The sequence below is a fragment of the Nomascus leucogenys genome, chromosome 14 (genome assembly GCF_006542625.1).
Source record: "Nomascus leucogenys isolate Asia chromosome 14, Asia_NLE_v1, whole genome shotgun sequence".
Taxonomy (NCBI): Eukaryota; Metazoa; Chordata; class Mammalia; order Primates; family Hylobatidae; genus Nomascus; species Nomascus leucogenys.
Window position 1 is genome coordinate 34980271 of NC_044394.1, and position 25356 is coordinate 35005626.

General features: G+C 41.8%; 1 protein-coding gene across 21 annotated transcripts in view; it reads right to left on the bottom strand.

The window, feature by feature from the left end:
* Positions 1-9407: 9407 nt before the first annotated feature.
* The window catches only part of TIA1 (TIA1 cytotoxic granule associated RNA binding protein), a 40765-nt gene continuing 24816 nt past the window's right edge, over positions 9408-25356 (bottom strand). For 5 of the 21 annotated variants that reach the window (XM_030827891.1, XM_030827886.1, XM_030827882.1 and 2 more), the window contains 7 exons: positions 24499-24574; positions 16812-16920; positions 16335-16430; positions 16139-16223; positions 15304-15427; positions 14311-14456; positions 9408-12818 (listed from right to left, as the gene is read on the bottom strand). In XM_030827891.1, the coding sequence (XP_030683751.1) occupies positions 12692-12818; positions 14311-14456; positions 15304-15427; positions 16139-16223; positions 16335-16430; positions 16812-16920; positions 24499-24552 (741 nt within the window). In that variant the 5' untranslated portion in view covers positions 24553-24574 and the 3' untranslated portion in view covers positions 9408-12691. Of the gene's footprint in view, positions 12819-14310; positions 14457-15057; positions 15167-15303; positions 15428-16138; positions 16224-16334; positions 16431-16678; positions 16921-24367; positions 25338-25356 lie in introns of those variants that run through there. The other 16 variants (XR_004033361.1, XR_004033360.1, XM_030827890.1 and 13 more) reach the window with 11 other exon arrangements.

The window sequence follows — 25356 nt, forward strand, 5'->3', positions numbered from 1 at the left end:
TCTCTCGAACTCCCTGGTTCAAGCGATCCTACCACCTTGGCCTCCCAGAGTGCTGAGATTATAGGTGTGAGCCACTACACCCAGCCAAACCAAATTCTAAAAGACCCTAATTAACTGATGAGTGATAGCCAGGAAGAGTCCAAAACATTACCTCCTAAGTATTTAATTTATGTTTGCAATGTAACTAAAGACTTTGCCTTAAATGGTAGTTAACCTACCCGTATTTGAAAACCACTTCAAAGACCACTTACTTACTCTGGAATTCAGAAAGGTGCAAAATCCCTACTTTTTAACCCTTATATTATTTGTATTGCAACAAATCAGGTGAAAAAGCACTGAAGCCACAGAAATCAGATCTTCTTTGGGTAATTTTCAAAGGCATCTTGAGATTAATGGAAATACTTACTTAAGGGCACTTGACTACTTTTTGAGAAACCTATCTAAAAATGTTTCATCTTTTTCAAGTGGCAGTTTCCTGCAAGTATAGGAAGGAAAGTTGTGGACTACTCTGTTCCTTCCAAAGCAAAGTCCATTTCTTGAGCTGCCAGCATCAGTACTAGAAGCTTCATTTGTTATGCAAAATTTATATGCCATTTATTTCTGTATTTTCATCTTTTGATCCCTTACCAAATTGTCTCATATAAAAAACAACTTGGCTGGGGGCAGTGGCTTTGTAATCCCAGATTTTTACTGGCACCTGCAATCCCAGCATGTTGGGAGGGTGAGGCAGGATTGCTTGAACCCAGGAGTTTGAAACCAGCTTGGGCCTTTTTTAGATACCGTGTCTCAAAAAAAAAAAAAATTTAAACAACAACAACAACAACAACAAAACTTAGACCAAAACGGAGCATAAGATAGAATGCACAAAATCAAATTTTCTTTTTTTCTCAACTTTTATTTTAGATTGGGGGTACATGTGCAGCTTTGTTACCTGGGTATATTGCATGATGCTGAGGTTTGTGGTATGAATGATTCCATCACCCAGGTACTGAGCATAGTACCTAATGGTTAGTCTCTCAACCTTCCCCCAAGTAGTTCCCAGTTTCTGTTGTTGCCATCATTATTTCCATGAGTACCCAATGTTTCACTCCCACTTATAAGTGAGAACATGTAGTGTTTGGTTTTCTATTCCTACATTAATTCACTTCAGATAGTGACCTCCAGCTTCCTCCATGTTGCTGCAAAGGACATTATTTCATTCTTTTTTGTGGCTGCATACTATTCCATGGTATATATATGTAAGGAAAAGGGCTGCATGGCAGTCAAGAGTAGGCCAAAGTATACATCTGGTGCAGCATGACACAGCAGGATTGGAGTGTGGGTGCACAATCCTGTGCATTATATAATCACAGTTATGTAACCATGTTATAAGTGAGCTCATCACCTGGCTCTGAGGTGCAAAAATGTATCACTGACACTGTGAGAGGGGCACATAATAAAGCCATATCCCGCCTGCCTCCGGACCCCCAAGTGTTCTTTCAAGTACGTGCCACCTGTCCACCAACTCCCCTCGGACTCCAGCTTGGGTTGGAACCTGACAATTGGCGTAGTTGGCAGTATTCTGAAGTGAGTGAGTCCTCAGCACCTGATGATCCCTGGTTGGCCATGTGGCCCCAACATGGGTTGTGGTACCTGGTGGCAGCTGTGCTGCTTGGATGGGCCCTGGTGGAAACATGGGCAGAGGTAGACAGGTCCCCCGTGAGCATGGAGAAGGCCCTGAAGCACCTGGAAGCACACAGCACCGAGAAGGAGGGTGCCTTTGCCGGCAGAGTTGGATGGGCATTTTTGGCTATAGAAAGTGCATGCCCAGTCCCTGCGGGATACAGCACAGGTAAGGAACCTCCAGGTGCTAGCTGAGTGCCTGGAGGCCCAAATACACAGCTTGGAATGAGAACTGGGAACTGCTTTAAGTGCAGGCTTGAGCCTGCCTTCCTGGCCAGAGACTCCCATTCCATCTGATAACAAGGAGGAAGAACCCCTGCTACAGACTAACCCTGTGGTCTGCCAGAAAATAGAGCATGAAAACAGCCACTTGGGCCCCAAGGGTGGGCCCAGGGACCCCCTACCGTGGTGGAGCACACTTCATATAGTGCCTACACCCCCACTCAGTTGCGGGAGTTAGGTAAGTAGCGGAAGCCCCTACCTGCCTGGATGCTCCACTTCTGGGACAAAGGAGCTGACAGTATTTCCGGTTCCACTGCTGAGATGGAAAAGTTGGCTTCTGTCACAGCTCACCCCTCCCTCCGTCAGCGGTTGCAGGTGAGCAGGCAGTTGGCACAAGGGAAAGGTGACCATATCCTGATTGAATGGCTGATGGCAGCCATGTGGACAGGGTGGAATGATGCCAGAGAATTATCAAAAACTGTGAGTAAATGGCGATCATATGCAGAGCTGGTGGAGGTAATTCGGAAGATGGGTATGTGGCAGGCTATGTTTGATTTGAATACCCAAGGGCCAGATGATGAACGCTTTACCTCCTACACGAGGGACCTTGTTGGGCTCTGCATCCCCGAGTGGTTTTGGCTCTCTGGCTGTTGTCCTTCTCCATACATGGGGCATAAAGTGACTACCATACATAAGGTGATACTGCCATGGCAGCCCTTGGGGAAGCAGAAAGCCAGCAGTGGGAGCAGGGAGTCTGTGCTATAAAGAAGGGGAAGGTATCCCTCCCATAGGGAGCCACCCCACAGGAAAAAAAGTGGCCCCAGCAGGCGACCCCCATGCAGATGTGAATTGATCTGATACTGGCTGGGGTTGCTTGAGAGAAAACTGACAGGCAACTCAATGAAGTGCTGTTAACTTTGTGGAAGCAATTGTCCCTGGGGCAGCAATTCTGGAAAATGCCCAAGATGGGGCAGGATGATGCTGCTCGACCCAGTCCTGCCGGACACTGCAGCTCAAGGATTACTTGCAGATGGGTGGAAGAACAAAGCCTTTCGTGTTTGATTAGGGAACTGGCCAAGGTGCCCGGCTTGGCAGGACACCAGAGATCAGAGGCCACATGTGGAATTGGCAATCCACTGGTACCCCACCAATGTACAGCAGGTGTTGGTGCTGGTAGGTACTGATGCAGATTATAGCCTCATCTATGGGAAAAGGGATAAGTTTTTAGGCAAGGCTGCATACATAGATGGTTATGGAGGCCAGTCAGTGAAAGTCAAACCTGTATCTTTGCACCTCGGCATTGGCTGCTTGGCTCCCCATTTGTACACTGTGTATATCTCTCCCATACTAGAATACATTCTGGGGATGGATATTTTGCATGGTCTTAACTTACATACCACAGCCGGAGAATTCAGACTCCAAGTACATGTAGGAAAGCCGGTACTATGGGGACATATGCATTACCTGCCCAGGTTCTGCCACAACCCCGATGGGTTACCTCCGCTTGTCAATATTGCTTGCCAGGAGGGCATACGGAGATAACTGAGACTATTAAGAAGCTAGAGGAGGGCTGGGCTTGGTGGCTCAGGCCTGTAATCCCAGCATTTGGGAGGCCAAGGCGGGCAGATCACGAGATCAGGAGATTGAGACCATCCTGGCTAACACGGTGAAACCCCGTCTCTACTAAAAATACAAAAAATTAGCCAGGCGTGGTGGCACACGCCTGCAGCCCCAGCTACTCGGGAGGCTGAGGCAGGTGAATGGCGTGAATCCAGGAGGCAGAGCTTGCAGTGAGCCAAGATCGCGCTACTGCACTCCAGCCTGGGCAACAGAGTGAGACTCCGTCTCAAAAAAAAAAGCTAGAGGAGGTGCGGATAGTGCATGGCACCCACAGCCCCTACAGTTCTCTGGTATGGCCAGTCAAAAGGCCTGTTGGGACTTTGTGGATGACAGTGAACTATCAAGAACTAAATAAAGTAACAGCCCCTTTACATTGCAGCTGTCCCGTCTATCACGGATTTGATGGACCACCTGACGATGGAATTGGGACAGTACCATTATGCAGTGGACTTGGCTAATGCATTCTTTTCAGATGATATCACTCCAGAGAGCCAGGAATAGTTTGGCTTCACATGGGAAGGGCGACAATGGACTTTCACAGTGTTGCCATAGGGCTATGTGCATAGTCCCACCATACGTCATGGTCTTGTTGCTATGGATTTAGCCGCCTGGAAATGTCCAAAGGGGATCTGCCTATTCCATTACATTGATGATATTATGTTAACCTCTGATTCTCTTGCAGATTTAGAAGCTGTGGTGCCCCTCTTGCAACGACATTTGGCAGCACGAGGTTGGGCTGTCAATGAATCCAAGGTCCAAGGGCCTGGACTGTCTGCCAAATTCTTGGGAGTTATCTGGTCAGGTAAGACAAAAGTCATACCAGAGGTCATCGTAGACAAAATTCAGGCATATCCCAGGCCACCACGTGAGGCAGCTGTAGACCTTTGTGGGCCTGTTGGGGTATTGGCAGGCGTTCATGCCCCATTTGGCTCAAATGACAAAACCGTTGTACTAGTTGACAAAAAAGGGGGCTACCTGGGATTGGGATGATAAAGCTAAAACAGCCTTTCTGGCAGCCACGTGGGCTATTCAATAAGCACAGGCCCTACAAGTGATTGACTAGGGGCACCATTTAAACTCTTTCTGCCTTGGCCTCCTAAAGAATGGGAGTTATAGGCCTGAGCCACTGCGCCTGGCTTGAGAATCTAAGGCTGATATTAATTTCAATCCTTTTCCATTTGGTAACTTTATTTTTACTTATTTTTCTTGAGATGGAGTCTCACTCTGTCGCCCAGGCTGAGTGCAGTGGCGAGATCTCTGCTCACTGCAAGCTCCGCCTCCCGGGTTCATGCCATTCTCCTGCCTCAGCCTCCCGAGTAGCTGGGACTACAGGCGTCCGCCACAACGCCCAGCTAATTTTTTGTATTTTTAGTAGAGACGGAGTTTCACCATGTTGGCCAGGATGGTCTTGATCTCCTGACCTCGTGATCCACCCGCCTCAGCCTCCCAAAGTGCTGGGATTACAGGTGTGAGCCACCACGCCCGGCCTCCATTTGGTAACTTTTAGAATATTGTCTGGTGTCGGCCGGGCGCAGTGGCTCACGCCTGTAATCCCAGCACTTTGGGAGGCTGAGGCAGGTGGATCACGAGGTTAGGAGATCCAGACCATTCTGGCTAACACGGTGAAATCCCGTCTCTATGAAAAATACAAAAAATTAGACAGGCGTGGTGGCGGGCACCTGTAGTCCCAGCTACTCGGGAGGCTGAGGCAGGAGAATGGCGTGAACCCGGGGGGTGGAGCTTGCAGTGAGCCAAGATTGTGCCACTGCACTCCAGCCTGGGAGACAGAGCAAGACTCTGCCTCAAAAACTAAAACAAAACAAAACAAAACAAAATTCTAGGCTGGGAATGGTGACTCACGACTGTAATCCAGGCCCTCTGGGAAGCCAAGGCAGGTGAATAACCTGAGGTCAAGAGTTCCAGACCAGCCTGGCCAATATGGTGAAAACCGGTCTCTAGGAAAAATACAAAAATTAGCTTGGCGTGGTGGCAGGCCTATAACTCCCACACTTTAGGAGGCCAAGGCAGGAAGAGTTTAAATGGCGCCCCTAGTCAATCACTTGTAGGGCCTGTGCTTATTGAATAGCCCACGTGGCTGCCAGAAAGGCTGTCTTAGCTTTATCATCCCAATCCCAGGTAGCCCCCTTTTTTGTCAATCAGTACAACGGTTTTGTCATTTTAGCCAAAGGGGGCATGAATGCCTCCCAATACCAATACTACAGCTGTAGTCCCAACTACTCAGGAGGCTGAGGCAGGATAATCGCTTGAACCGAGGAGGGGGAGGTTGCAGTGAACCGAGATCGTGCCACTGCACTTCAGCCTGGGCAACAGAGCAAGAGCAAGACTCTGTCTCAAAAAAATACAGTAAATTCTACCCACTCTATTTTCTCAGTTCTTTTCCTGGGATTCCTGTTGGTTATTAAACCTCCTGTATTGAGCCAACTTAATTTTTTCCCTTCACTTTTGATTTCTGTTCTAAAACTGTTCCTTGTCTTTTAATATTCTCATTGAATTCATTCATATTTTAAATTTCTTTTTCTGGTATTTTACTACTATCCTGCTCTAATTGTTTTTTGTTGTTTTTTGAGACAAGGTCTTGCTCTATCACCCAGGCTGGAGCACAGTAGCACGATCTTAGCTCACTGCAACCTCCGCCTCCTGGGTTCAAGCGTTTCTCATGCCTCAGCCTCCTGAATAGTTGGGATTACAGGCACGTGCCACCACATCTGGCTAATTTTTGTATTTTTAGTAGAGACAGGATTTCCCCACGTTGGCCAGGCTGGTCTTGGACTCCTGGCCTCAAGTGGGTGATGCACCCGCCTCAGCCTTCCAAAGTGCTGAGATTACAGGAGTGAGCAACAGTGCCCTGCCATATTTTATTTATTTATTTATTTTGAGACAGAGTCTCACTCGGTTGCCCAGGCAAGAATGCAATGGGATGATCTCTGCTCTCGGCACCCTCAGCCTCCTGAGTTAAAGTGATTCTTGTGTAGCTGAGATTACAGGAATGTGCCACCATGCCCAGATAATTTTTGTATTTTTAGTAGAGACGGAGTTTCACCATGTTGACCAGGTTGGTCTCGAACTTCTGACCTCAGGTGATCTACCTGCCTCGCTCTCCCAAAATGCTGGGCTTACAGGTGTGAGCCACCATATCCAGGCCCTAATTTTATTTTTTGTAGGCATGAGGTCTTGCTCTGTTGCCCAGGCTGGTCTCAAACTCCTGGGCTAAAGCAATCCTCCCACCTTGGCCTCCCAAATTGCTGGGATTACAGGCCCAAGTCACCGTGTCTGGCCTCCTAATTTCTTTTTGTTTGTTGGTTTGTTTTTTGAGACAGTCTCGCTCTGTTGCCCAAGCTGGAGTGCAGTGGTGCCATCTTGGCTCACTGCAACTACTGCCTCCTAGGTTCAAGCGATTCTCCTGCCTCAGCCTCTTGAGTAGCTGGGATTACAGGCTTGTGCCACCACGCCCAGTGAATTTTGTATTTTGTTTGTTGGAGACGGAGTTTCACTCATTACCCTGGCTGGAATGCAGTGGTGTGACCTTGGCTCCCTGCAACCTCCACCTCGCAGGTTCAAGTGATTCTCCTGCCTCAACCTCCTCAGTAGTTGGGATTACAGACATGCGCCACCATGCTTGGCTAATTTTTTTTTTTTTTGAGATGGAGTCTCGCTCTGTTGCCCAGGTGGGAGTGCAGTGGCACTATCTTGGCTCATTGCAACCTCTGTCTCCCAGGTTCAAGCAATTCTCCCACCTCAGCCTCCTGAGTAGCTGGGATTTTTTGTATTTTTAGTAGAGATGGGGTCTCACCATGTTGGCCAGGCTGGTCTTGAACTCCTGACCTCAGATGATCCACCCACTTTGGCCTCCCAAAGTGCTGGGATTACATGCGTGAGCCACCATGCCTGGCCTGCTTGGCTAATTTTGTATTTTTTTTTTTTTTTTTTTTTTTGAGATGGAGTCTCGCTGTCGCCCAGGCTGGAGTGCAGTGGCGCCATCTCAGCTCACTGCAATCTTTGCCTCCTGGGTTCATGCCATTCTCCTGCCTCAGCTTGCCGAGTAGCTGGGACTACAGGCGCCCACCACCATGCCCAGCTAATTTCTTTACATTTTTAGTAGAAACGGGGTTTCACCGTGTTAGCCAGGATGGTCTCAATCTCCTGACCTCGTGATCCACCCACCTCAATTTTGTATTTTCAGTAGAGACGGGGTTTCACCATGTTGGCCAGGCTGGTCTCGAACTCCTGACCTCAGATGACCCGCCCACCTCGACCTCCCAAAGGGCTAAGATTACAGGTGTGAGCCACTGTGCCCCGCCTAGTTTTGTATTTTTAGTAGAGACAGGGTTTCACCATGTTGGCCAGGTTGGTCTCGAATGCCCAACCTCAGGTGATCCGCTTGCCTTGGCCTCCCAAAGTGCTGGGATTACAGACGTGAGCCACTGAGCCCGGCTGTAATTTCTTGAATACAGCATCTTCTTTTATATGGGGACATTCCAGTTCCTCGAAATTTTCTGATTGAGAGTTGCTTTCTGTTTAGAGCTACCTTTCACAATCAGTTTTCCTCAAATTTCTAGTGGTATTTTCCCATCCCTAGGTAAAAGTGAAGCACTAAAAACCTGTCTGGATTTGTGCACATGGGCAGGCCTTATTGACTGGCTGCAGAGGGAATGGTGGCCAGTTGGCCTTTTTGGTGGGTACTCTTAAATGTCAGTAACTGTTGTCTCTCAAGAGTCACTTAGTTTTACCACAGAAGGATCCTCCAACATCCTGCCTGGTGGGCAGGTCTGGCTGTTGGCATTCTAGAGCTGAACAAGGATAAATAGCTAAGAATCTCATTTATCCAGTATACAAAATTGTGCTGAATCTCTATTTTCTGAACAGCATCACCTAGTAAAGTAAGTTTGCTTTTTCCTTTTTAAAGTTGAATTTACTATCTCAGTAACTTCACCCTCCAACTTTAGGAGCCATAGTGTAATTAATTATTGGCAATCTTGGGAATATCTTATCTCTGAAGCTAGTGCTGGAACAGCCATTTGAGTGAGCAGACATTTCAAATAACTGTAAGACACTCAAGAAATGCTACCATTGGCTGGGCGCAGTGGCTCACTCCTGTAATCCCAGCATTTTAGGAGGCTGAGGCAGGTGGATCACCTGAGGTCAGGAGTTTGAGACCAGCCTGTCCAACATAGCAAAACCCTATCGCTACTACAAATACAAAAATTTGGCTGGGTAAGGTGGCACATGCCTGTAGTCCTAGCTACTCAGGAGGCTGAGGCAGGAGAATCACTTGAACCCAGGAGGCAGAGGCTGCAGTGAGCTGAGAGTGTGCCACCGCACTCCAGCATGGGCGACAGAGAAAGAGAGAGACTTCGTCTCAAAACAAACAAACAAACAAAAAAAAACAAAAAAAACGGTTTTTATACACGAAAAATGAAGTGAATTAAGCCTGTTTTTAAAAAGAAGGCTGGGCGCGGTGGCTCACACCTGTAATCCCAGCACTTCGGTAGGTCAAGGCAAGTGGATCACCTGAGATCAGGAGTTCAAGACCAGTCTGGCCAATATTGTGAAACCCCGTCTGTACTGAAAACACAAAAGTTAGCCAGGTGTGGTGGCAGGAGCCTGTAATCCCAGCTACTCAGGAGGCTGAGGCAAGAGAATGGCTTGAACCCGGGAGGCGGAGGTTGCAGTGAGCCGAGATCACGCCATTGCACTCCAGCCTGGGAGACAATAGTGAGACATCATCTCAAACAAAAAAAGGTTTAAAAAAACCTGCTACCATTGACATCTGTTGTTTTCCTGTTTGGTTAATACATATGAATACATATAATACATATGAATTTCCTGTTTGGTTAATTCATATGAATTAAGGTCTTCAAATGAAGGTAGAAAAACCTATTCAATTGAGACACACTCACACATTTTATTAAGGCTCTTAAATTGAAACTCATCATTTTGGATGTACATTCAAATTCTAAACACAACAGTCAAAATGCAGTGACTGTAATAAAATGTAATAACCTCCTATAAAGAAACGACTGGGGACTATCATTTTTGTGATTTAATAACACAGTGAAAATCCAGGAAGAATGAATTGAGTTCCTTCTAGGAGTTGTTTATCCTGCTCATGCTTAAGATTGATGATTTCGTGAAATAAAGAACATTATTTAAGAGAGAAAAAAACTGATTTTTTTTTAAAGAAATCATCACTCTCATTTGAAAGGTTTGCTTTCTTATTTCCTATAAGTACATTTTGTTTTTCTAATTCAACTGTAACCTCAGGACCACTGTAAGCACTTAGTAAACCTGTCTTTGTACATGCAATCTAGTTCTTAGCAACTGCCTTCTCAAATGGAATAGAACTATAACACACAAATAAAAGGAAGATGTACACGCACAGGGAAAAACAGGAGGAAAATAAAGACTAGAATGTGAATCTTATTTTTAACAAGTATCCGCAAGGAAAATGAGACCCTGGTTTCATAATTAATTAAATCTGCAGAATGCCAATTCCATTTGGTGTTAAACAGTAACCCAATGTAAACCACTGATTCTGGAATAACATTAAAAAAAAATAACAAATACCCAAGTGAATATAACAATATGGATAGACCAAAAAGAAAAAAAATCTCACACACAATAATCACTGCAAGAAGATCCCATAGGTTATAGAAAACATAAAGGAACTTTAATATCCAAACATTCAGGGTAAAGAATACTGGATTAATCACCTATTAAGTGTGAATCACTTCAGGTTCTTTACAGTACCAGAAAGTAAAATCTAAATTTTGCATATTGCAGCGCATGAAACCATTTTAAAAACTTTAATTTCCTTACCTGATACTAATACCAGTATGATTTTTAGACTGAAAAACTAAGAGTAAGACTTAAACCAAAGATAGAGGTGTTCCTGAAATGTGAATTTGTTCAGTAGTAACCTTTTCATCTTAAGTACTGATACCACTTTCTTCTCAAAAAGTAGTCAATGTACATTTTAAGATTTGTGCAATAAGCCAATATGCTGGATAATAAAAACTGCTATTACTGGAGATAGTCAGAATAAAAGAAAACTATTTAAATTATTTATGCCCAAATAATTTACCCTGCAGTCCATGAGATGTGCAGGAAATAATTTTTTTAATAAGAGAAAAATGAGGGTCCTAAAGTAGAAACATAAGCCAGAAGAAATCTAAAAATAGCTTCCTGATATTTTATTTTTTTAAAATATTTCATTTAAGCTGCTTTTGGTTGCATGCCCTGATCTGTAGAAGTTAACAAGGAAATAAAATTTCCAAATATTTAAAAAATTTACTCATCTTCCATAAAGCGACTTTTAATGTATCAACACTTAAAAATACACAGTGACTTAATGAAATATCAGCACAACTGCATAGAATTGAGCTCCAGAGAATTATACACTCGAGCTGTCTTTCCTGGGCTCTGGTTTACAAGGGTATTGGCTCAGAGACCAGCTTGGAGTCATTTGCCCCTACCCGGGAAATGCAGGCCAGGAAACTTAAGATTTTGCAGGCCTTTTCTGTTTCTAGGTAAAATGCAGGGAGCTCTCTGAAGGTCTTGAAAACCATCAACCATTCAAATATGTATACTGGGACCTTTCCTCTCTGAGTCAAGGAAGAAGGAGGTTTGTGACCTTCACTGAAAACAAAGTGAAACTTCCCACACAAGTCTTCTAAGAGACTCTGAAATATACTAGAAATTTCAAAACTAGAACAATGCCAACAAAGATTAAACCTCTTAATGCTTGGAGCCACCCCAAAATAATAAAATCGGGAACTCCAGGAAAACAGGTACCAAAAGAATCAAAATAATGATTGCACTGAGGATTCTCTTATTTGAAGGCTGTTTAAAGAGGTAGGATTTTAAGGTTTTTTTTTTGTTTATCTTTTGGCCTCTGAACATTTAAAAAATGCTTTGCCCAGCTGGTCCTTCAGGCAAAATTTGGAGGTCACAATGAACTCCAAGCCTGACACAAAGATATTCTACAGTTTCACAGCTATCATTTGTACATATTAAGTTGATTCACTCTTTTTGAGCAAATCTACCTAGAAAACGGCAAATTAATATATTCCTTTACATACAACTTTGTGTCTCAAAATTCTTGAAAAACAAGAGCAGATGACTTTGTATTCAAAGACTACCAAAGTATGTATTTGATTTTCACATGCAAACAACTTAAAACCTTATAAATCTCATGTCAACTCTGCATGATGCCTTGAAGGAAATGACATACAAAGTTTGCTAACTGTGCAAAATATTAAATTGCTAAAACATTTTACATAATGAAATAATACATGTAAATGTTGAAGTTAACACATGAAATTAACATGGCATAAGAACTTATCACATTTCAGATATTTTCTTTAGTAACAAGTTTTTGTTTTTATAGTTCCTGGTACACAGCAAAGTTTATCACGAAAGATAAAAATCCTTTTAAACAAATCCAACAGGAAATTCTTGAGGCACCTTCTCATATAAAACACAAGATGAATGCAATTATCAATCCATCTGAGAAAAGTTTTCAATCTAAATGAACATCATTTTTTCCATTTAAGTATATTTTACAGAACTTTAATAAGGCAAGACAAATTTGTGAAAAAAGATGTAGATACAAAAATGATGTAAACTAATAATTTATATTAAAAAATCCCAAAAGGATAACAGTGGAGATGGGACAGCTCAAACAATGCCTTTTTTTTTTTAACCTAAAACAGAATTGTGCACAAGCTGAAGATGACAAAGAACTTCTAGACTCTGCACAGTTTTGGTTTTTTTTTTAACATCTTTATATTACATGTTTTAAATCATATTAGGAATGCAAACTAGAACTGCACACTACTTCAGTGGAAAAAAGTTCAATATTGTGCAATTTTCTGCCTCTTAATAGTTAAAAAGTGGCAGCAATCCCTGCATTTGTGTTTGAAACAAGGATCTGAGAAACTTTATCAAAAAAGGTAATGAAGGCAAAAATTGGCAGACATCCAGCATCTTGTTTCTTTTTAAAACAATGTGGATGATAAGTAATTTCATGATTAAAAATGAATCTTTTAAATAAATACATTGTATCTGACATTTGCACTGACTGATTTGATAAATCTTTAAGTAAACAACGGCTTTACTACACTCCCTGTAGCCTCAAGCCACTGGCTTTAGATTCTGGAGTCCTTTTTCACTGGGTTTCATACCCTGCCACTCGATACCCAGAAGGCTGATTGGGCAACATGCTGCCATTTTGCCCTTGAGGTGGTTGCACTCCATAATTTGGTCCCATCCATGGTGCAGAAGACTGTGTCTGACTGGTGGAGAATGTGAAAGAAGCAGAGGGGAGAGGAAATCCACTGATTAAAATAAAGTATTGGCAAGAACAAACAACAAGAACAAATCTGGGAAATGGGAAACATACTTTTTCTTAATCCCAAATAGAATAATTTATGCCAGGGAAAATGAAAGCTTTTACTAAAGTTTTTTTCTCTTAAAAACAAGCATCCCTGTATGTTTAATTTGGACAGTTTAATTTTAAGAAAATACCCTGAACTTATCAATATTCATCTCCTTTGAATATAGAAAAACCTAACCCCATTCTTGGAAAAGAAAACTGTCCATCTCATCTCTGTATCTTGGTTGAACATATTTGTTGAGGAAACCACTACCTGAAAGAGTCAGGTAGGTTCCCTACAATGAAAAAAAGAACATTATACTACTCAAAGAAATCAAAACAATTATTAGCATATGAAAGCTCATAAAAATTCATAGCATTACAAGATTTTTTTTTTCTTCTTTTTTTTTGAGACAGGTTTCCATTCTGTCACCCAGGCTGGAGTACAGTGGTATGATCTCAACTCACTGCAACCTACATCTCCCCAGGCTCAAGCGATTCTCCTACCTCAGTCTCCCGAACAGATGGGATTATAGGCATGCAACCACCATGCCTGGCTAATTTTTTTTTGTAAGTTTTGTAGAGATGAGATTTCGCCATGTTGCCCAGGCTGATCTTAAACTCCTGGACTCAAGTGATCCGCCTCCCTTGGCCTTCCAAAGTGCTAGGATGCTAGGATTATAGGCTTATGAGCCACCATGCCCGACCACAAAATTCTTTTTTTTTTTTTTTTTTGAGACAGTCTTGCTCTGTTGCCCAGGCTGGAGTGCAGTGGCGTGGTCTCAGCTCACTGCAACCTGCGCCTCCCAGGTTCAAGTGATTGTCCTGCCTCAGCCTCCCAAATAGCTGGAACTACTGGTATGCACCACTATACCTGGCTAATTTTTGTATTTTTAGCAGAGGTGGGGTTTCGCCATGTTGGCCAGGCTGGTTGCAAACTCCTGGCCTCAAGTGATCCACCCACTTCAGCCTCCCAAAATGCTGGGATTACAGGCAGGAACCACCACGCCCGGCCCACTCAATTCCTTTTTAACTTCCCAAGTATTTTTATTTCCAGTGTGTTTTTCAGAAATGTAAGTAAAATCGTGTAATTCAGGGTGTATAAGGAAGCTTGCAATATAACAATGCATATTGAAAAAACCCTTTGTACAGAAAAAAGCATAATGAATACAACAACTAGCATCAAAGTCAGTGTATATAAGAATGGGAAAGTGACCATTAGTCATGTGAAAAGCTTAACAACTATTAAGCTCTTATTTTCTTATTAAAAAACAATTTTAAGTTCTTTCAAGGCTATAGTTACGCTTTACATAAGAGGCCCTATTAGCCACTAATTCTTAAAATTTCTTCCTACTTAAAATTTCTTTAGACACTTTCAAAGGTTAGTAAAGGAAGAGATCAGATATGCTTACTTAAATCCTTGCTGGTTCCATGCCTGGCCATACATTCCATACGCAGGAACTTGCCAACCATTAGGCATATACTGGCCAATTTGTTGTGCATTTCCATACCACTGGCCCCACTGGCCATAAGGTTGGGGATATCCAATTTGATTCTGCTATTAAATAAAATTTAGTATTACTTGAAGTTGTATATATACAATCCTAATATGTTGATACCACAAATTCTTAGCCAAAACACACAGGGCCATCATTACAATTAAAATGACAGGATAAACAAGAGTTGACTGCTTTAAAAAAAAAAAAAAAAAGTTGAGGTTATACTGCTGTAACTCTACGTGATACTCTGAATGGCATAGTTTTTGGAAGGCATCAGTTGATACCCTAGTAATAAATGTTAAACTTAGTAGAATGTTTAAGTGTTTGGTATACTATCCACATGATTGTTTCCTTTAGATAGGGAAGATGTGATTAGTTATTTCTATATTCAGCTTACTTAAGAAACTTATATAGTTTAGGATTTGCTTACTCCCATCTCTGTGCTCCATTTACAGTTTCCTCATAGAAATCTTTGTGGAATCAAGTTTGAACCACTAAAGCTGCCTGGAAAAAAAAAAGGCAGCAAAATCTGGAAGAAAAATGCCAAGGCCATAACTATATTTACAGCTTTATTTTTGTTTCAGTTGAGTCAAGCATGCTTGTGAGTTCTCCAAATAGTATGTGAATAAATCTACCAAGTATTAAAAAAAGATTTAATACCCTTTTAGGTTTCTCGGAGCATTTTAAAATCCACTGTGTGAGCATGAGTCAATTGAGGCGGTCACATTCATCATGTCACCACTGCAATCCATGAAACACCATTCTGGAACTATAATACATGTAGGAAGAGCCCTTATATACTATCATTTTAGCTAGAAACTTATTAACAAGGATTATCAACAATCTTCACCTTAAAATAACATTATTAGCCCAACAATTACTTCTCAAAGTTAAGAACCCTCTCACCTGTTGCACGGGATTTATCATATCAAGAGTTTCTTTGCCCCAATAGCATTTCACAACATGACCTTCAATGGTAGTACCATTAACAGAAACAATTGCATGTGCTGCACTTTCATGGGAATTGAACCTATTGAAAACAATATTAAGAATCACCAATACAAATTCTTTTAAATATTTATGAATAAAACCTACTTTTAAAAATCAAGGTGTCTGAGGTAAAACAGTTTGCGTAACATGGTGTATTTTCTTTGCTATTTTTTTCAAAGATCTTGTAGTTCTGGGGAAACTTGTGTTAACAGAGAATGTGTGTTTCACTGGCCTTGTGTTAGGGAGGGAGCTATAAAATCACAGAGGCAAATATGCTAGATGCTAGAGAAATTTCAATTTTTTTTTTTTTTTGAGACGGAGTCTGGCTCTGTTGCCCATGCTGGAGTACAGTGATTGTGATCTTGGCTCACTGCAACCTCCACCTCCTGGGTTCAAGTGATTCTCCTGCCTCAGCCTCCCGAGTAGCTGTGATTACAGGCATGTACCGCCATGCCCGGCTAATTTTTGTATTTTTAGGAGAGACAGGGTTTCACTATGTTGGCTAGGCTGGTCTCAAACTCATAACGGTGATCCACCCGTCTCGGCCTCCCAGAGTGCTGGGAATACAGGCGTGAGCCACCGCACCCGGCCAAAATTTCAACTTCTTTACAACCAAGGTAAATCTTTAAGAAAACGAGGTAAATGTTCAAAAAATATTTTGGAGGAAAAAGTTTATTTTTTATTTTTATTTATTTTCTGGTTTTCCAGTTACATTACCAAGAGAAAAGTTTTTTTAAAAAACCATCCCTACCGAACAAATGAATATCCTTTATCTGGAAAGACTCGAATTTCCATTATTTGTCCAAATGGTGAAAAAGTCTGACGCATTAGTTGTTCTGTTAGACAAAAAACCAAAACAAACAAATCACACTAAGTTATATAAAAATCCTACAAATATTAAGCTTTGCATTTTAAAAATTAATGCCACACAGGGCAGGCTCCCATACCTGTTAGCCCAGAAGTAACACCTCCACAGTATACAGTACAGTTGCTTGGACTAGACTGATTTACAACCTCATCATATGATAGCTGTTTGGTATTTGCTGGTGAGAGAAAAGGTTTATGTCTTTAATTCATTAAATAAAATGTGCAGAAAGAGAAAAACAGCATTCACTACACTACTGTAAAGGTAACATTAACCTTGATCAAAATGCTTATATTACACATATTATACTTCAGGATTAAACCTCCCCCATGAATGTCTAAAAAATTACCCAGTATTTTCTATTTAATAGGAGACTTGACATTAGAAATAATATTATTTATAATTACAAAAATGAAAACTAAGTACATTTTTGAATAGTAGTCTTGATTTGCTTCTCATCTATTTCTGCAACAAGTCTCCGGGAACAGCTCTAACATTTAAAATCTAGTGTATTTTTCTCCAAAATTCCACATTTCCTTTTCTTCTCCAATACACCTACACTCATATGTACTCTTTGGAGCGGGAGGCTTTCGGGTTGCCCAGTTAGTTCTGATTTGTCTTCCACCAAGCCACTGGCCACCCATCTGTTGAATGGCGTTTTCAGCATCCTGTTCCGTACAACATTAGAAACAATAAAGAAGTCACTATTAGTTGATGTTAAACAACTTTTAGCAGTAGAGAAAACTTGGTGCTTTTCACAAATGTTTAAGTGAAAATGCTTTATGAAATACACAACATATGATAGCTTTCCTAAAATGCAATGGTGCTTTTTATATTTTTAAATTTTTTATTTTATTTATTTTTTGAGATAGAGTCTTGCTCCGTCACCCAGGATGGAGTGCAGTGGTGTGATCTTGGGTCACTGCAACCTCTGCCAACTGGGTTCAAGTGATTCTCCTGCCTCAGCCTCCTGAGTAGCTGGGATTACAGGCATCTGCCACCATGTCTGGCTAATCTTTGTATTTGTAGTAGAGATGGGGTTCTGCCATATTGGCCAAGCTGGTCTCGAACTTCTTTTTTTTTTTTTTAAGTCTCGCTCTGTGGCCCAGGCTGGAGTGCACTGGCGTGATCTTGGCTCACTGCAAGCTCCGCCTCCTGGGTTCACGCCATTCTCCTGCCTCAGCCTCCCAAGCAGCTGGGACTACAGGTGCCCGTCACCAGGCCTGGCTCATTTTTTGTATTTTTAGTCGAGACAGGGTTTTGCCATGTTAGCCAGGAATGGTCTTGATCTCCTGACTTTGTGATCCTCCCAACTCGGCCTCCCAAAGTGCTGGGATTACAGGCGTGAGCCACACTGTGCCTGGCCCTAGTCTCGAACTTCTGACCTCAAGTGATATATCCACCTCAGCTTCCCAAAGTGCTAGGATTACAGGCATGAGCCACCATGCCCAACCCAATGGTGCTCTTACATTATTTTTCTCTTATTTGAATATTAAACTTTAGGAACATTAATCATCTGAAAAGGTCCTGAGCCCAGCAGCCCTAATGAGGTAGATATCATAAAGTTCATGCAACTCAGACTACTACAGAAGAAAATCTTACTTTAAACAATCTAACAAGCTTGTTAACAATATGTGGTTTCTCATTCATCCAACAAATAAATATTGAACAGTTATGTTCCAGGCATGCGGTTAAGAGCTAGGGATACACTGGGAAACAAGCATACATCGTCTCTTACATTCTTTTGTGGGGAACAAATAAAGCAATTACAAATTGTGGTAAGACCTATGACAGAAACAAAAGGCTGAGATAGAGAATATGGGCACAAGGATCTACTACAGACAGGATGAATAAGAAAGGTCTTTCTGAAATGACATTTAAACTGAGCCTGACAGCAATAGGAGATAGCCAAGTCAAAACAATGAGGAAGAAAGCCCCAGTGGAGAGAAAAGTATTGCAAAGTGTGTTAAGGCACAAAAGTTTGGTATGCATCTGAAAGCAGCATGTGAAAGACTAGTTTCAGTGGAATCTAGTGAGCAAAAAAGAATGTCAGAGAATGAAACCGAAAGATTTTAATCAAGGAATCATCATGACCTATGTTTTAAGAAGGCCATTCTTTTTTTTTTTTTTTGAGATGGAGTCTCGCTCTGTCTCCCAGGCTGGAGTGCAGTGGTGCGATCTTGGCTCACTGCAAGCTCCACCTCCTGGGTTCCCGCCATTCTCCTGTACAGAAGCCAGCCACCGAGCCAGAAGCCAGCCACCGAGCCCGGCTAATTTTTTTTTATATTTTTTAGTAGAGACGGGGTTTCACCGTGTTAGACAGGATGGTCTCCATCTCCTGACCTTGTGGTCCGCCCGCCTCGGCTTCCCAAAGTGCAGTGAGCCACTGCACCCAGCAAGAAGGCCATTCTTAGGGCTAAGAGGAGAATGGCTTAGGATAATGGGTAGTAAGAGGATAAAGATACTTTATGAAACTTGTGCAATATTCTAGATTTTTAAAAAGTGTTGGTGGCCAGGAGCACTGCAGTAGCAGTGAATGTAACTTAAACTCAGGGCCAAAATAATGGGGGCTGGAGGGGACACCACAAGCAAAAGGAGAGAAAAGATAACTCTTAGGTTCCTCTAGAGAAATTGGAAAGACAGCATTTATTGAAATGGGGAGAAAGACTAGGAAAGAAAAGGGGAACAGGTCTGAGGAAGAAACAAAAAGCTCCATTAAGAAAAAACTTTGAGATGTCTGTGAGACATATAAATGAAGACCATTTGTTAATAAGTGTGGAACATAGAGAAGTAGACTGCAGATACAAAATTCATGCAGACTAGAGAAAGAGCTTAGGACAGAGCCCGGAAAAACAGCAAAACTTGAAAAATGGGTAAAGGAATAATCACTAGCTAAGGTGACTAGGGAGGAGTAGCCAGTGATGAAGGAAGAAAGCCACAAAAGTGTACAGTCCAGGGAGCCAAGAAAACAGAGGTTAAGAGGTGACCTTGAAAATAGAGTAGCATTGGTACAAAGTGAGTGTAAAACCAGCTTAGAGTAGACTAAAAAGTAAATGGAGTGTAACTTTTGTGTGCACACATCAAAGGTAAGCTTAACCTACTACTGAAGGAACAGGCAAATTCAAGGCCTTTCTTGAAATACGAAAAGGAAATGCTTTAAAAAAAAAAATTAAATAGGGTCTTATTTTGTCATCCAGGCATAATCATAGCTTACTGTAGCCTTGAACTCCTTGGGCTCAAGTGATACTCCTACCTCAGCCTCCTAGTAGCTAGGACTATAAGCATGCACCAACATGCTTGGCTATTTTATTTATTTATTTATTTGTTTATTTTTTACTATGGTAGGAACGGCCTTTACTGGTTGCAACAGGCAACGAGAGGGATTCGGGGTCCACAGACTAGGTTGCCAGGCTTTTTTTTTTTTTTTTTTAATGGAGACAGGGTCTTGCTATGTTGCCCAGGCTGGTCTCTAACTCTTGGGCTCAAGCAGTCGTCCTCCTGCCTTGGCCTCCCAAAGTTCTGTTATTACAGGAATGAGCCACTGTTCCTGGTAGGAAATGCACATTCTTAAAAAGAAACAAATATTATCACCCTAACCAGTCCGAACTCCATGAGATGCTTAACTAATGTTTTGTGTTGAATTGTGTCCCTCAAAATGATATGAATTCCTATACCCTGGTATCTGTGAAATATGGCCTTATTTGGAAACAGGGTCTTTGCAGAAGTAATTAAGATGAGGTTATATTGGATTAAGGTGGGCGCCAAATCCAATGACTCAAGTCCTTATAAGTAGTAAAGATTAGACTAGGCACGGTGGCTCACACCTATAATCCCAGCACTTGGGAGGCTGAGGCAGGTGGATCACTTGAGCCCAGGAGTTCGAGACCAGCCTGGACAACATGATGAAATCCTGTCTGTACAAAAAATAGAAAAATTAGCTGGGCATGGTGGTGCAACACCTGTAGTCCAAGCTACTTAGGAGGTTGTGATGGGAAGATCACCTAAGCCTGGGAGGTCAAGGCTGCAGTGAGTTGTGATTGTGCCACCACACTCCAGCCTGGGTGACAGAGTGAGGCCCTGTCTCAAAAAAAAAAAAGAAGATGATTATATGGATACACAAAGAGAGAAGATGGTCATGTGAAGATGAAGGCAGAGATTGGAGTTATACAGCTACAAGCCAACGAATGCCAAGGATTACCAGCAACCATCAGAAGCTTGAGAGAAGCAACAAAGGATTCTTCTACAGAGCCTTCCAAAGAGCATGGACATGCTGACACCTTGATTGTGAATTTCACGCCTCCAAAACATTGAGAAAATAAATTTTTGTTGCTCTAAGCCATCCGGTTTATGATACTTTGATACAGCTCCACAGGAAAAAAATAAAACTACTCACTCAAAAAAGTGGAAAAAAAACAGAGATCTATCTAAGTTGGTGGTTGTGAATGGGAGATCAAGTAGAAGCATATGCAAACAACTCTTGAGAATTATAGCCGAGAAATGGGGATATAGTTAGGGAAGGGATGTGAGGATAAACAGTGGTTTTGATTAAAAGATACTAGATGGCCGGGAACAGTGCCTCATGCCTATAATCCCACCACTTTGGGAGGCCAAGGCGGGCGGAATGGTGGAAGCCAGGAGTTCGAGCCCAGCCTAGGCAACAAAGTGAGATTGTTCCTACAAAAAAAAAAATTTTTTTTTTTTTTTTTTTGAGAAGGAGTCTTGCTCTGTCGCCCAGGCTGGAGTGCAGTGGCGTAATCTCGGCTCACTGCAACCTCTGGCTCCCGGGTTCAAGCGATTCTCCTGTCTCAGCCTCCTGAGTAGCCGGGATTACAGGCGCATGCCACTATGCCTGGCTAATTTTTCTATTTTTAGTAGAGATGGGGTTTCATCATGTTGGTCAGGCTGGTCTCGAACTCCTGACCTCATGATCTGCTTGCCTCGGCCTCCCAAAGTGCTGGGATTACAAGTGTGAGCCACCGTGCCCAGCCTTTTAAAAAAAAAAAAAAAAAAAAAAAATTAGCTGGGCATGGTGGTGTACACCTGTGGTCCCAGCTACTCCGGAGGCTGAGGCAGGAGGATGGCTTGAGCCCATGAGTTCAAGGCTGCAGTGAGCTATGATCACACCACTGCACTCCAGCTCCAGCCTGAGTGACAGAGAGAGACCCTGTCTCCAAAAAAAAAAAAAAAAAAAAAAAAAAAAAGGAGATCCTAGGTTGATGAGAATGATCCAGTAGAGAAGGAATACAGTGATGAAGTGATGACACAGAATAGTAGTAATAACAAGAACAGCACATCATGATTCCATTTATAGGAAATGTTGAGAACAGGGAAATCTACAGAGACAGAAGATTGACAATTGTTCAGGGCTGGCAGGAGGGGCATGAAAGGAGAAGGATAGTGACTGCTAATGAGTCATGTAGCTTCTTTTTGGGGTGGTAAAAATATTCTAAAATTTATTTTGGTAATAGTTGCACAATTCTGTGAATTACCTAGAAACCACTGAATTAAAAAAAAAATTTTTTTTCCAGCCTGTCGCCCAGGCTGGAGTGCAGTGGTGCAATCTCAGCTCACTGGATCCTCAACTTCCTGGGCTCAGGTGATTCCCCCACCTCTGCCTCTCAAGTAACTGGGACTACAGGTGTGTGCCACCATGCCTGGCTCATTTTTCGTAGAGAAGGGGTTTTGCCATTTTGCCCGGGCTGCTCTCAAACTCCTAGGCTCAAGTAATCTGCCTGCCTTAGTCTCCCAAAGTGCTGGGATTACAGGTGTGAGCCACTGTGCCCGGCCACACTGTATACTTGAATTATATCTCAATAAAGCTGCTGTTTTTTTTTAAAAAAAAAAAACAACAATGAAGCAGTGGCAGCATAGGCTCAAAGTCCTTGAAAAGGCAAGAGAGGTGGGGACACAAGCATAAGTGATTTTGCCTTTGACAGGAAGGACCTTTCCTGTACTATAATAGGAGGAAGAATGGGAAGGTGGATGAATTTTATGTAAGTTTGGTGGTTGAAAGATGAGAAACACATGTTTGCCAAGATGGTACTCTGTACTCATCTAAAGTGTGTGACCATTAAATTAGAGGCAAAACCACCTGAACTCAGTTTTTTTCCAGCAACATTCAGTTATTTTGGGGTAGGCAGAGAAGCTAAGCTCAATCAGTATTGTGGTTTTCCTAGCATATAGAACATAGGAAGAGAGGCTGGGGGTAATTACAATCAGGGCTGTAGCACCGCGTAACAGAGCCAAGCACGTATCACAAATTTTACATAAGTTGAAATTTATAGAAGATTTTATAGAAGATTGTATTATTTACTGCCAGGCGCGGTGGCTCACGCCTGTAATCCCAGCACTTTGGGAGGCCGAGGCGGGTGGACCACAAGGTCAGGAGTTTGAGACCAGCCTGGCCAACATAGTGAAACCCTGTCTCTACTAAAAATACAAAAAATTAGCCGTGCATGGTGGCAGCACCTGTAATCCCAGCTACTCAGGAGGCTGAGGCGGAAGAATTGCTTGAACCCGAGAGGTGGAGGTTGCAGTGAGCCGAAATCGTGCCATTGCACTCCAGCCTGGGCGACAGAGCGAGACTCTGTCTCAAAAAAAAAAAGATTATATTATTTACTCAAAGTTACATTTGTTTTATAATGGTTGTCAGAATTTGTATACATCTCTGGCTAACTCCAGAGGCCATACACAGGTTATCAATAGACATCCTTTGCTATTTGACTCTAGTTCACACTAAATACACATTCAACAGTGATTTTTATATAGCAGAACCCTATAGTCCACAATCTCGAAAATGTGAAAAATGAGTTCCTAGCCCATCAAACCCCCAATTTATTTCCCTAAGTTGCATTAAAACATCCTAAAACCTATGAATCAATCCTCTAAGGAACTCAAATTAATCACAGCTATCAATCCATTATAGAAGGTATTTTTCTACCTTTCTAAAATATTATGCTATGCTTAATAGTAAAGTTTCCAGAACCAAATAAATTCTCTTAATTTTTATTTTCTCATCTTACAGGAAAAAAAATCTTTGGTAGATGGGACATGTACATGATTGAGCTTGTATTGTTTTCACCTCTCAATATACTTTAAAATGTTCAACTTTTCTTTTTTTTCTTGAGACAGGGTCTCACTTTGTCACCCAGGCTAGAGTACAGTGGCTTGATCACAACTCACTGCAGCTTTGGCCTCCTGGGTTTAAGTGATTCTCCCGCCTCAGCCCCGCAAGTAGCTGGGACTACAGGCATGCGTCGCCATGCCTGGCTAATTTTTGGTAGAGATGGGGTTTTGCCATGTTGTCCAGGTTGGTCTTGAACTCCTGACCTCAAGTGATCCAGCCACCTTGGCCTCCCAAAGTGCTGGGATTACAGGCATGAGCCACTGGGCTCGGCTGAATTTTCGGAATTTCCGAAAAATAAAAAAATAAAAAAAATTAAAAAAAAGTAAAATAAAAAATATATATATTTTGCAGAGATAGGGTCCCACTATACTGCCAGCGTTTATCTCAAACTCCTCAGCCTCCCAAAGTGCTGAGGTTATAGGCATAAACCACTGTGCCCGGGTAATATATAATTTTTAAAAAAGTTCCTGTCCATCACAGTATTTTATTTATTTATTTTTTGAGACAGGGTCTCACTCTGTCGCCCAGGCTGTGCTGTGGCATGATCTTGGCTCACTGCAACCTCTGCCTCCTGGGTTCAAGTGATCCTCCTGCCTCAGCTTCCCAAGTAGCTGGGACTACAGGCGCCTGCCACCATGCCCGGATAATTTTTGTATTTTTAGTAGAGACAGGGTTTCACCAGGTTGACCTGGCTGGTCTCAAATTCCTGACCTCAGGTGATCCACCTGCCTCGGCCTCCCAAAGTGTTGGGACTGCAAGTGTGAGCCACTACGCCCGGCCTCCTCACAGTATTTTATTAGCTACTTTTAAACTACCATGGGAATATAAACTAGGGAGATAATGAATTAAATCCATAAATGGGATTTTCAACATCTACCTTTGGCTGATAATTTAAACAACTTTACTTTCTACATTCTGAAAACATCTTATCAGTACTCTGCATGCCTCAGGTGCCAATAAATGTTAAACAGACAAAACAGAAGAAGATATCTTCTAGTGAGGGTTTATTTTAATTATCAGTAAAATAAACAGCAGACGAAAAAAAGATTAGTAATTAAAATGGAGTGTTTCCATTCTTTACTTCTTTAAGCATTGTCCATGCACTTCTCATTGAGCTCACCCATTTGTTGAAAAAGGAGACAAAGCCATATCCCTTAGACTTTCCTGTTGCCATGTCTTTTACCACTCGGGCATCTCTGAAATCAGAAACAATCAGAAGTTTAGGTTTGCAAACTGTCCTCTGGATATCAAATGAGAATTTCACACACAACTCATTCTCATGTTTCACCTTCATTAAAGTGAACCTTTAATGCAAATTCACCTTTTATTCTACAAAATTTATCATGTATTAGGAAATGAGGCTTAATTTTACAGACATGCAAATCAATAACTTAAGTATATATGTATATTTATATTGTACAGAAATTGCCTCTCTCTTCAAAAAACTTTTAAAATTTTTAAATATTAAGCATGGTGAAAGCACTACTCACATGAACTACTTAACCACTTATAAAGTTCACAGGACATTAGATGAATGGCTTTCTTTAACCATGCAATTTATAACTTATTTGACACTATATTCTACCTAATTATTAAAAAAAAATAGAAAACTGGAAACCAAAAGAATGAAAAAGTTGTATATTCCCTAAACTAATTAAACTATTTAATTTTTTCAGATCAATTTATACCCCCCTTTTTGTCTAAATTTTGAGAACTTGACATTTTCAGAAATGTTAAATCATTGAAGAAAAATACTAGACACACACAAGTTTTAAGCTAGACAAGAAAAGATTTTACACTGAATTTTATAATAGCATTCATATAAAATTGATTGGAACTACAAGATATAAAAGCAAAATTTTAAAAAGTCAGAAAGTAAAAAAGCACGCCAACATTTATCCACTGTGAACCGTAGCTTGTAGTTAGCCAGGGCAATTCTGTCCATTCTTCAGAGACACTCTGCAAAATAACCAGAGCC